Below are 13,484 nucleotides of genomic sequence, written 5' to 3'. Positions count from 1 at the left end.
TTATTTTATTTGGTCACAAAATAGCCCTTGATATAGCCAGCTGGCAAGAGGCAACGATCATTTAGATTCCAGTCCTAAGAAAGTGTCATGCATGCCCCATTGCCCGTGTGGCATGATATTAGAAGGGGCAATAAGGGACTGCATCCCCAACAAGAGCTCACTGAGACTGCGCCCTATCTCACATATCTGACGTTTCCAACATGTGTTACACATTCATGCTGTGCCATGTCTAAACATTCGTGGATGTGAACTCCTCTGAGCTCAGCAATGGCCATATTATCTGATGGCCTCTTCCTTCTGTGGCCCCCAATTTAGGAACTGCCTTAACTGTGACCTCAGAAGGGAATACATTTTACGCAGTAATCCAAGACACACCCTCAAGCATGTCTGTAAGTCCCACCTGCAGCCTGAACAGCACAGGCTGCGCCAGCTCTGTGAGCCACTGTAGGATAACCCATGGCAGGACAGACTGCATTACAAGAGGATTCGAGCTTCTCTTCTGTCAGCCCCTCCTGGTGACCTTTTTGCTCTGCAAATGTAAAACTTCAGCCCAGTGCCCGGCTCACTGGGCTGATGAAGTCAGTGATCATTTGAAAACTCAGCTCAAATAAATCTGGTCAAGTTATATTAAAACATTATTAGTGGATAACACTAAGCATAATAATGATGACGATAGTTGGGGTGTTCTGGAAAACCCTGTTAGATTCTTAGGGACACCTGAGCATTGTTTCTCTAAGTACCCAGATAAGGAGGAACCGTGGAGCCCTGGGGCTGACTCTTTAAAATAGGTCAGACCTTTAGGTTCTCATGTGCACTTTTCTTGCTGGAAAGTGGTAAAGCAAGCTGGCATTTTTTTCCAATGCAGTCTTTTTGCTGCATGGGCTCTGCTGCAGGGGACCATTTTATTTTATTTTATTTTTGTTATTTCTATTTTTATTTTTAGTGAGAGGAAGGAAGGCAGAGACAGACGCCTTCATGTGCCTAGACTGGGATCCACCCGGGGGCGACACTCTGCCCGTCTGGGCCTTGCTCCATTGTAACCAGAGCCACTTTTTTAGCATCTGAGGCAGAGGCCATAGAGCCATCCTCAGTGCCTAGGCCAACTGACTCGTTCTAATTGAACCTTGGCTGCAGAGGAGGAGAGAGAAAGAGAGAGAGAAGTGAGAAGGGGAGGGGTAGAGAAGCAGATGGGCGTTTTTCCTGTGTGCCCTGACCAGGAATGGAACCTGGGACAGCAACACACCAGGCTAGTGTTCTGCCACTGAGCCAACAGCCGAGGCAAAGGACCCTTTTAAATGTGTCCCTTTGAAGTCACCATCACATAATGGCCCAGCATTTTTGTCATTTCCTCTGATCTCCTGGTAAATGGCCTGTACCCTAGTTCCGTCCCTCTCCCTTTTCCCCTGAAGTGGGACTGCAGACGGCTGGTTTCCTGTCATTGGCCTCCTCTTTATCCCCACAAGGCTGCAGGGGACTCTTTCTTAAGATCAACCTTCCTCCTTTTTCCTTGAGACTTAAGATTCCTCATAACCTGCCCGTTACCTGTAGAATTAAGTTCAAATGTGTCCAGAGGAGTCATGTTCCCAGTGCAGCTGGCCTGTCCTGAATCCTGCCCCCTCCCCTGAGTCCCACCCCTCTCCCAACAGGGCCCCTGGCCCCTGGCCCACACTTTCCAGCCAAGAAGCACTTCCTCCATGGAATCCTTTGGAGTTGAAAGGAGGGGATGATACTTTGGGTTGATTTTCACTTGCTGGACCTTTTGCATTTCAACTTTGCCAAGAGAAAGCTACCCCTGTCTTCAGCCTAGCTGGCCATTAATGCAAGCTTCACTACACTGACTACCCAACTGAAATATCTCATCAGGAAGAAAGCATTCCAGCTCCCTGCTGCTCAGTGTATAATAATTGTCAAGACCAGGTGGAGAGAGATGGTCCAAACCAAGGATTTTCTGAAAGGTGTGACGTTCTCCTAGTCTTCATGAGTCCCTAACTAAAGTCTTCCCTTGGGTGACACCAACCTCAGGAGAACCATCATCCTGAGGCAGAATTGTTCAGACCACATACAGAAATGCTTTATCTTTGCACTGTGGCCATACAAGAATGGCTCAGTGTAAAGCCAGTAGCTGCGGCCACCATCACAGCTGTCTGACCCGTGCAGGTTTAGGTTTGCATTTAATTCAGACAGATCAGATCATAAAGAAACAGTTGAGGCCTGGCTGGATAGCTCGGTTGGTTGGAGCAACATGCTGAGATGCAGAGGTTGCTGGTTCAATTCTAGGCTGGGGCACATACAGGAAGAAACAGTTGAGCCAAAAACTGGTGAGCCATTTTCCTTTATTCCTTCTTGCATTCGGCGGGTAAGAAAATTCACACAGTGGGAAAACACTTCCCTTTCCATTCAGGGCTTCCAAAGCCATTGACTTTTTCCGGGTTTTTCCTGGAATCAAATGTTTCTACCTCACCAGCCTTATTCACCTCTGTTCCCCATCTCTTTCTCCTACACAAACTGGCTTCTCCTTCAGCATTCTGCCGTTTTGGCTGGCTCCTCTCCCCCATGAGCCCTACTACAACATGGGCTCCTCCTCTCTCTACAAGAACGTTATCTCTCTCAAAATGGCCTCCTAACTCCTCCTTTTAAAACCTTTTGGTGCAAAAGTCCCTTCTCCAGCACACGTTAGTATAACCAAGCCCCTTCCCGAACATGAAAGGCAATTAGCTGTATCATGTGAGAGCATCACCACATGAGAGCAGCAGCCATCTTTAACAGAGTGAGCATAAAATAACTTACCTGCCTGACACTCGGTGAGCCTTTTGTAAACCATTAAGGATGGTGTCCACCATGTTACACAGCATTCTCCTTATGAGATCCTGAGGATGTCATCTCTGTAGTGTCTTTGCCACCAATAACTATAATCCTTCCAATCAAGAATTTTGTTGGCCCTGGCCGGTTGGCTCAGCGGTAGAGCGTCGGCCTAGCGTGCGGAGGACCCGGGTTCGATTCCCGGCCAGGGCACATAGGAGAAGCGCCCATTTGCTTCTCCACCCCTCCACCGCGCTTTCCTCTCTGTCTCTCTCTTCCCCTCCCGCAGCCAAGGCTCCATTGGAGCAAAGATGGCCCGGGCGCTGGGGATGGCTCTGTGGCCTCTGCCTCAGGCGCTAGAGTGGCTCTGGTCGCAATATGGCGACGCCCAGGATGGGCAGAGCATCGCCCCCTGGGGGGCAGAGCACCGCCCCTGGTGGGCGTGCCGGGTGGATCCCAGTCGGGCGCATGCGGGAGTCTGTCTGACTGTCTCTCCCTGTTTCCAGCTTCAGAAAAATGAAAAAAAAAAAAAAAAGAATTTTGTTACTGTTATAAGGACACAAAGAACTATTTGTGTCTTCCGTCTACATTGGCTACTGAAAAGTCTAAGTAAAGTATGGTCGATTTCAGTTAATACACAGGTATCATACCACAGTTAGGGCCTCTTGACATTATTCTGGCTTCATTGTATTTTCCTTCTCCACATTTTCACTCAGATTTTGTCATTTGCTTTCTGACTACCTGTGCCTTTTCAACCAACTTCGTTCCTTTCTGGAATTAAGCATGAATAAATAAGCCAGGCCCAGCCTGTCTCTGGTGGACATGGTCAACAGCACTTAAAGGGAGTGGGGGAACAATGCTTGCTCCTTGGAAACCAGAAAAGGGAGGAGGAAAAGGTCAGGTTGGGAGGCTGCCCCCCATTTTGGCCACACTAAGGAAATTGACACATATCCTGTGCAGCCAGATATCTGGCATCCGATAGATACATTTTCAGCTCAAATGTTACATATGCACAGCTTTAATTATGCATTCTGCTCCAATCAGAATTAAAAGACTCCAAGAATCTCTCATAATTAATTTTTAAAATATTGATGGAATTCCTTCTATGCCCCACTGACTTAGACCATGAGAACACAGCCCCCTAAAAGATGCTGCTTTAATGAAAACACCAGACAGAGATGGCCAGCCAGCTCATCCTTCATCTCCAGCAGCGGTGCAGAAGGTCACAGTGTGGGGGTAACTGACCTTCAAACGTTCCCTTTGGAGGGCATGCGCTCCACACCCTGTGAGCCTGTCTGAGGAGCATATGGGCCTTGATTTGTATTTGAATAACAGAATTAGTATATATACGCAGAAATAATTGCGTTTCATTATCTTCAAATTCTTTTACAATGTGATCCTAACTATGAATGTTTTGTTCCTAAGAGAGAAGGTACACAGACCTGCCTGAACGGGTGGTTATTAGAAAACTTTGGTGGTTATGATGCATCTGTCAAACCTAGAAGCCTTTCATGGCACTGTTTCCTACACTGTCCCTTCAGCACCGTGGTCCTTATTATGTGTGCTATTAACTCATTTCTCTCAGATGGTAGAAATCTTCACTCTGTATCATCTAGTGCACATGTGGACTCTCTCTCTCTCTCTTTCTCTCTCTCTCACACACACACACACTCACACACATACACCTTCCAGTTTTTTTTGATGTAAGGGAACATTACATCATGACATTCAGCCCAACATAGTCAATGCTAGTGAAGAATGAGGGAGGGACATAAGTGGGAAGAAGCTCAGATTGGGAGGCATGTTATTTAACATTGACTTGTGCTGCTCCTCTAATGGGGGTGAAAACCCTCCTTTCTTCTTCTTCCTGGGTAGTTTATTTCTAAGAACTATCTTACTTCTTTTATTGAAAGAGAGTTTCTTCCTAAATTAGGTCATCAACTTGCAGCAAACCATCACTGTTGGTGCCACTTTGGCGAGATGGGATGCTCCTTCCACTGAAACCTAGTGCCCACAGTCCTGGGATCCCAGCAGACAGATCATTTATGACCAGTGGCCATTGCTTACTCTGGGTCCCCAGAGTAAGCAGTCTGAATTTCTCACTGCTCTGAAGTTCACCTGTGTATTTCTATATGATTTACCAGGGGAATAAAGGTTTTATATTGTAGAATGAGCCAAGAGACTCTTGAAATGTTTTTTTAAAAGAGTTCTTTTAGCCTGACCAGGTGGTGGCACAGTGGGTAGAGCATCAGCCTGGGATGCTGATGACCCATGTTAGAAACCCTGAGGTCGCTGGCTTGAGTGCAAGCTCATCTGGCTTGAGCACAGGATTAATGGCTTAAGCGCAGGGATCATAGATATGACGCCGTGGTTGTTGGCCCGAGCCCAAAGGTCACTGGCTTGAACAAGCCCAATGTTGCTGGCTTGAGCAAGGGGTCACTGACCCAGCTGGAACCCACTAGTCAAGGCATGTATGAGAAAGCAATCAATGAACAACTCAAGTGCCACAACTATGATTTGATGCTTCTCATCTCTTTCCCTTCCTGTCTGTCTGCCCCTGTCTGTCTGTCTGTCTCTGTTGTGAGAAAAAGAAAGAGTGAGTACTTTCAGCTAAGCCCCAAAGAAGTAAGTTCTTGGAGAAAGACCAATGGAAGCATAGGGTCTGGGATCAGCTCTTCGCTGTCTTCCTTTTCTACACAACCTGCTTGCTTTCCCCTTTCCGATCCTAACCCCTCTATTGCACTGTTATCCTGACAGTTCTGTGTATACATTGTAATTTGAAGGTTGCAGTTTTTCATCTCTGATCTAGTCTGACCTCTCACTCATGGGCTCTACAGAGAGCCTTAGTGTAAGCATTGCCTCTCTGTATCTGCCTCCCCATGTAATGTAATAGGGACATTGCTTCTGCTCTGCATTTTTTCAGTGGAATGTCTGTTGCCTTGCTTGTGGTGATTTGCATACGAATTCTCTAATTTCATCATTTAATCATTCATTCAGTCATGCCACTAACCACTTTGTTAATACCTGGTAAGTATCAGGCACTTGAGTAATAATATGAGATCTCAGAAAAAGGGGATCCTGTGCAAATGAATGTAGGATCAGGCTGGAGATAAGTGTGAAAAGACATGTAGAAGGGTTCAGAGACTTACATTGTTGGCCATGACTTAAGAACCAGTAATCCTTCTTCCATAACAGTGAGAAAATCAGGAAGATAGATTAGTGAACTGTTTTTCAGATATCGGGTAACAGAGAGAGAGAGGCTGTGAGCAGTGAGCAAAAGAAAACATAGAGTAAGCTGCATACTTGACCCTCTCTCTTCTGGGCAGCGCTTATCTGCGCACAGGGAGGTGGGCACAGTGGTCTTGCTGCACAGGGCAGTGAGAATTCTGGGTGCTCAGTCACTGGACTTTGGGTCAGAATACCAGACAGGAGTGAATTCCTCAGAGGAGGAGCTGAAGAAATTAGTACAGGGACCCCTGTAGTGATTGGATGCATATTGACCTGCATGTGCTTGTATTTCAAGACCTTGGAAAGTGTCAGCTAACTGCAGATTATGGAGGCATCAGAGCTGAAAGATGCAGAAATTCTAATCAGCCTGTAGGGATACCTTGTTGATCATCCCAGGAATTCAACTGAGGCCCCAGAAAAACCATGCTTTGGGAGTAGGGATAGTGTCACCCTAGAATAAGGGCTTCTCCAAAGGGATGAAAAGTGCAGCAGAGGAATCGAGCCGATAATAGTATAATAACTATGTTTGGTGCCAAGTGCGCACTAGACTTATTGGAGGATCATTTCATAAGTTATATAAATGTCCAATCACCATGTTGTACATCTGCTGAAACCGATGTAATGTTGTATGTCAGCAATAACAGAAAAAGTTTTAAAACAAGTTTTAAAAGGATCAAGCTGACAAGCTAATGTGCAAATAAATGAACTGCTTAACAAAACTATAACTCTAATGGAAGACAAAAAAAAAGTCCAGGCTGTCAACAGTGAAAGTTCCTAAGTATGAAAAGAAGCAGGAACACTGGGAGGGGCTAAGACTCAAAGAGACCTGAATGAATAAGAGTTCATGGTTATGAAGTTGCAGCTCATCTGGGGACACTATCTGAGAATTAAACCTCCTGGTCCCCAGACTCCTCAGCATCTTCCCCTCAATAAATGCAGGAGGTATGTTCCTTCTGAACAAAGGCCACCCCTGATGTCTCATGTGACTGAAGTGTCTGTACTCTGCCAGGAACCTACTGCCAGCAGAGAGAGGTGGAGGCCATCATGGAAGGCGATGAAGATGACAGAGGCTGCTGCTGCTGCAAACCAGGTCACCTGCCCCACCTGCTGTCCTGCAACGCAGCCTTTAACCTCCGCTGGCTCACCTGGGAGATCGTACGCACACAGTACATCCTAGAGGGCTACAGCATCATTGACAACAATGCGGCCACCATGCTGCAGGTGTTTGACCTCCGCAGGATCCTCATCCGATACTACATTAAGGTATCACTTGGGTCCCACATGTCAGGTTAGCCCAAGAGATTTCCGAGAGCTTTGCAAAGAGCTAGATTTTGAAGCTCAGCTTCTGATTCGGAAGCCCAGCTAGGTTAAGGCACCACTGGTTTTGTGCAGAATCCTTAAGGGCTTTGTCTGCTGCCCTGAGCCCTCCGTGGCTCCCCTTGTGCCCATTCCCCTGTCACAGCATGTGCACCCTGGCTGCACTCCCCACACCTCTGCAGGGCTCCTCCTCCTGCTCCTCCTTCTGCTCCTCCCTCCTCACTGTGCCCACACTCACCCTGAGCTCCTCCTACCTGGTCTGAGGCTAGCATTCTCCTCCTCGGAAACCTTTCCTGCTTCTGGCTGCTCTCTGAGCATGGGAGTCACATCCCCCACTGGTCCCCAGAGCTCAGTGTGAGTGTGAGGGCTCACTTGTGGAGGTACCCAATGCACTGTTTGGACCGAATGAACAGTTTTCACGTAACATGGAATCTGGTGTCTGGGCCATACAGTCTGAACAGATAAGATCCAGGTGCAAGGAAGGGTCAGAGCGACCTGCTCTAGGAAGTGTGGTAAGAATGGGGTTCAGTCCCGAGCCACTTCTCTGTGAAGCTGGAGCTCCCCATAAACAGCCTCTCCATGGGCCACCATGAGTGGGAGACAAAGGATAAGATGCCCTCTCTGGGTCTGCCCACTTAGCTTTTCCAGAGGTCTTGGGGGCACCAGGCCAGGGTCTGCTGTTCAGTGTCCCCTCCCTTGGGCTGGTGATTGACATGCACGTGCCTTCTCTCCCAACACTTGGAAATGTGCCTCCCAGACCCCTGCATGTTCTTTAAATGACAAATTTCAGTCTAAAAGAAAACCAATCCAGGTCCTGGCCGGATAGCTTGGTGAGCATCATCCCGAAGTAGAGAGGTTGCCAGTTCAATTCCCAGTCAGGGCACACACTGGATCAGTGCACCCGCCCCGTCCCTCCATTCCTCTTTCTCTAAAATCAATAAACATTTTAGAATCCAGGATAATGTGCAAATGACAGAGGGCTGAAGAATGTCCCCAGAAGTTGCCTGTTAATGGTTAGCCTGTGGGAAAACAGTGGCCTTAACTCTTTCCCAAGAAAGGGGAGTGATGCCAGCCTGAGAGTTTCCGGCAAGTAGGAGAGGTGCCCTGTGCCATCCATGTCCTGTCACCTGGCCCCAGGCAGACTAGTGACATCAGGCTCCCGGTAATTACAGAATTCCACATCCTACCCAGGAGCCATGGGTCTGGGGAGACACCCAGGCACCTATATTTGTAAATGCTTCCTGAGTGATTTGATACACAACTAGGCTTGGGAACCACTACAGACAAATTTCTGCCCAATAGAAACAAAAGTTTCTGAACTCCAACTCAGCATGCAGGAGGGATTGAGACTTGGGGACAGATGGGCCTCACAGTGCACTTCCCATCACATAGGCACCACTCAGCCTGTTCACACGAGGTCATCCCTGAATGCAGTGCTCATCATTCCTGCCCTTTGGTCAGTAGCAGCTCAGAACCTGTGCACGTTCATTCCCCAGGCAGAGTTAGCAAAAGGAGATTTCTGCTGCGTGGATGGCTGTTAGAACAGAAGAAACAACATTTTAGGGTAAACACATAAGGAATGTTTTTGTCTTCGGTCTTGGTTCCTGGGTGAATAAAATTGCCTTTGTAGCTCTGAATTGCTCCAGTGTTCACTAGTTCAGTTTTAGTCTTTTTATTCTTTTTTATTGGACAGGCAAATAAAAAAGGAAAAAATCTTAGAATAATTCCTGTACACAAAAGAATTTTTTTTTATCTTCTAATAAACTGGGTCAGGTTCCCATCTGTCCAAAAATATATTTGAAATCATTTCCTTCCTGGACTTAAGGTCTTCACCCTGTCTCTCCTCCATTCTTCGTGTTGAAAACCCCCTTCTTGTCCAGACACACCTACTTTCTGAGAGGACTGGATTGCCGGCTGCCTTTGTCTCTGCTGCTCTTACAGAAAGGAGACAGGCTTGTCACATGCCTTGCAGATGAGCCACACTGTGGGTCTGCCTGTCAGTACCCTTCCTTGAGTGAGTTACCTGATGGGACACGCCAATATACAATTAAAATGAGAAACCTGGAGCCCTGCTAGCATAGCCAGATACGGGAATTACTTCAGTGGAGGCCCTGCTTTTCAACACGGATCAGGGTCCACGCAACTGATTTTCACTGTCCTTACTGATCACTTCCACTTAGTATCGTATCCATCTCACTCTGACAGATTTCGTGAGGATTTCCACTGTTCGCTGACTTGAGTCCCTGACAGGATTTCTGCCTAAATGAAGTGGAAATGGGGCATGGTTGGGGGCTAGCTGGGGTGGTTCTGTTTTCCCTGGGTGAAGGGGAGGGGTGCCAAGGCCCTGCACAGGGAAGCTCAGCACAGAGCTGGGGGGGGGGGTATGCTCTGAGTCAACACTGCAGAACTTTGCCAGGTCTGGAGAAAGGAGTTTGAACCTCCGGCGTTCAAAGTCCTCATTCACTATTCTGCCTTGTACGTTGAGAGGTTAATTCCTCCTTAGAAACCAATGGAAAACTAAACCTCTGTCTTTCGATTTGTTTGTTATTCCTGTCTGGGACACGTGATAAGGAAGTACTGGGGAAAACTGTACCAGATGTTTGCTACAGCCACATGTTTGCACAGACCACACTTCTTTCCCCCCTTTGTAATCTCAGCTGAGAAGTGGTGACTCTGGCCATGGTTACAAATCCTCATTTGCTCTTAACTTTGTGGTAGCTCCTTAAACCTCATAGAGGCTTTAAGTGACCCCACCAGTGAGAAGACAGTAAGTACCCTCCAGATTCAGAATTTAAACTTTTGAATGTTAGATGTGCACCCTGGTGACCACCATAGACTATTAAGCTGTGTCCTGTACCTTCATTCCTTCCTGTCCCCTCAACCCCAGCTTCAGACCTCTGCTTGTCAGCCATGACTGCTGGCTACAGCTTGTTGGATAACAAGTCACACATGCCAAAGGTGCAGTGTTGTTCTTGTTTCTTGCAAATGTACATATGCCAGACCAGGTGCTAAGTGCTTTGTACACATCATATAATTTTAAACTTGAAACAATGATGAAAAGCAGCATCATTCACGCTTCTGTCTATCCAGCCTCTACTTTTAGCTTCCTTTGGGCCCTCCCTCCCTCCTGTTCTCCCTCCTGCCTTCACGAGGATTTCTTAAGGCCAGCACCATTGTCTTGGGCCCTGTGCTACAGGAGAACCTGTGACCTACTGAATTCTACTCAGTGTCTATGGACTTCATTTTCCACCCCGTCCTCCATTTGGGGGTCTGGATGATTGGAGCCTATAGAGATTAAGGGGTCCCCTCAGTCCTAACAGCAGAGAGAGGCTGAATCAGGTGTTGGCTGTTGTTTAGCCCAAATCCAGAGATGGCGCAAGTGTCAGCTCAGCTGTTCACACTCCTGAGATAACCTGAAGCTAGATGCCTCAATCACCCGGGCCAGGTTTCACGTCCCTGTCAAGGGGGTAGGGGCTGGCCAAAGACAGTACATGGTGTCTGTCACCTCAGCCTGTTCACATCCACTCCACAGGCATGACCTTGTCCTCTTGCTAGGAAAAAATATGTGTTTACAATCAGGGTGGGCCATTAGTTAGGGTTTAGTTCCACAGAAACACTTGTTTTTTTGCATCAAATGTCATGCTCCATGTGACTCATGGTTTCCAGAAGAGATGTGAGCAAGGGTCCCGGGGCCGCCTCAGCTTCTGGGTCATAGAGGGGCACTTCGCCCCTCCTCCTGAGCAGTGAAAAGGCAGTGATATTTGGAGAGGACTGTTGCTAAGTGCCCACCTCAGATGTGGACTTGCATTTTCTGCGTCATATTGTTACTTCTCTGGGCCAGATACTAGCCTTTTGGAAAGGTGACTGCATTTGAAAACGACAAGGTGGCCTTCAGTGAAGCTGTGACTGAGAACCACAAAGCCTGAGGGTGGCATCTTCTCCACCTGGGACTCATAGTGGTGTGTTTGGTGAAGGAAAACTTGGGTTATCATGGACACACAATAGAGGTCCACTGTTAGAGCACCCAGGATTATACACGCATGGTGTCATGACAACTCTGTATCACAAGTACTGCCCATCAGAACTGTGCTGTTTTAGGTTGTTAAACATGCTGTGGCTGGAGAGCTGGAGCAGGGTCTTCCCAGTCTCTCTCAGCTGGGTCGGCCCCGCCTGGGTCACAGACGCCTGCAGCAACTCAGTGCCTGTCATGTGCTCTCAGATGGGAGTGGGCTGTGGGAAGCCTGTTCTAGTACATTCTGTGAGCATTCTGCTCATCAACTTAAGAGAAACACTGCAGAAGGTCTCAAAGGGGCTCGCTCAATTAAATGTAGTGGAAAATACAAATGGCCCCACTTCTCTGATAGCGATGGACTTTGTGAGGTGCAATAAACAAGTGTTTCTGGCTTTTGAATGTTGCAGGGGCTCAAAATCTTGTATCCTCCCTACAGAGTATAATATACTACATGGTAACGTCCCCCAAACTCCTGTCCTGGATCAAAAATGAGGCACTTCTGAAGTCCCTGCAACCGTTTGCCAAGTGGCATTATATCGAGCGTGACCTTGCAATGTTCAACATCAACACTGACGATGACTACGTTCCGTGTCTCCAAGGGATCACACGTGCCAGCTACTGTAACGTCTATCTCGAATGGATCCAGTACTGTGCACAGAAAAGACAAGAGGTGGGCAGGGGTTGGGGGCTGGAGGCGTTGGCTGCAGGTTTAAAAAACAAAGAAATCATACAGTCAATTTCTTTCCTATACTCTCTGGTAGACTATAATGAAAATAAAGTAGAGGAAAAACATTGTTATTTGGATAAATGTTTATTTAACAATTGAAAAAAATTTATCTATCGCAATTCCAATGAAGGGGCCTTGAAGGTATATTTCCCTGTATTTTGTGCTCAGGGTCAGAGCAGCCCTGAGCCTCTATCTTAGTGTGAGAGCTCTGGAAACGTCTTTGTTTAAAATTACTTTTTGAGATTTCTGTACAAAGTACATCTGTGTGAAATCCAGGGAATTTACTGCCCACATTGAATTGTGGACATAAAATTCTATTAACAGTTTGATAGTTCAGGTTACTCCTGAGTTGCGTGTCTTGTGCACCGTTGCTCACAGGCTGCATACATTCTGGAGATGAGTGTGGCCTCTTAGAAAGGAAACAGGATGGTGACAACTTATAAAAGGACGAGCAGGGCAGGCAAAAAGGAACAGAGAGGGGAGAGGAACCAATGGGGAAGTTGGTGACTTTCCTTCTCAGGATGAAAAGCTGAGCCCATGGGTTGTGGATGGAGACGGTAGATTTAAGTGAAAAGCCATCTCATCAATCGCTGGTGAAGTCTGGCATACAACCTGGAGAGGGCGAACTAGATTATGACACAGTCCACTTCTGGGCCTTTTTGTGAGTGATTACCAACAAGTAGTGAATGTGTGCTGACAGCCGCCCCCAGGCTCAATCTCACCAGCAGGTAGGGACACAAAGATCTGTTGGGATTCTTGACTATCCCCATCATGGCTTTCCTCTTGCGTCAGCTGGTTCCTGAGATCATTTCATATTTCTTGCTAAAGGTATTTTGACTTAAACTTTCTTCTGCCCTTCCCCTGCTGCTGTTTGAAAGCTGATTCTCAATGACTCCTTTAATTTAGTTTTTGAGTGTGGACTTGTGGTCAACTCAGTGGGCTTCCTTTATAGGGAGAACAGAAACTTTCATTTGTACTTGAGTCCTGTACTTCTCTTCGTGCTAGACATGCCTCCCCCTCCTTTGGACAGTGTGAATGTGGGCAGTAGACGATGTGAAGGTGGCACTGGACAGTGAAGGAGGGCAGTGGACAATGTGAAGGTGGACAGTGAATGGTGTGAATGTGGGCTTTGAAGGGTATGACTGTGGGCATGGATGGTGTTAAGGAGGGCAGTGGAGGATGTGGAGGGCAGTGGAGGGTGTGAAGGTGGACATGGATGGTGTGAAGGACAGCAGTGGAGGGTGTGAAGGTGGGCATGGATGGTGTGAAGGAGGGCAGTGAAGGGTGTGAAGGAGGGCAGTGGAGGCTGTGAAGGTGGGCATGGATGGTGTGAAGGAGGGCAGTGGAGGGTGTGCAGGTGGGCAGTGGAGGGTGTGAAGGAGGGAAGTGCAGGGTGTACAA

At 47.4% G+C, this 13,484-nt stretch overlaps 1 protein-coding gene across 1 annotated transcript in view; it reads left to right on the top strand.

Annotated features, from left to right (window-relative positions):
• Nucleotides 1-13,159, top strand: part of LOC136319464 (pecanex-like protein 2) — a 286,591-nt gene extending 273,432 nt beyond the window's left edge. The window contains exons 27-29 of the mRNA XM_066252718.1: nt 7,037-7,290; nt 11,793-12,063; nt 12,990-13,159. Coding sequence (XP_066108815.1) covers nt 7,037-7,290; nt 11,793-12,063; nt 12,990-13,159 — 695 coding nt within the window. The remainder of the gene's footprint in view (nt 1-7,036; nt 7,291-11,792; nt 12,064-12,989) is intronic.
• Nucleotides 13,160-13,484: the final 325 nt, after the last annotated feature.

Source organism: Saccopteryx bilineata, chromosome 1, assembly GCF_036850765.1.
Source record: "Saccopteryx bilineata isolate mSacBil1 chromosome 1, mSacBil1_pri_phased_curated, whole genome shotgun sequence".
NCBI lineage: Eukaryota > Metazoa > Chordata > Mammalia > Chiroptera > Emballonuridae > Saccopteryx > Saccopteryx bilineata.
This window is presented reverse-complemented; position numbering and strand designations above follow the sequence as displayed.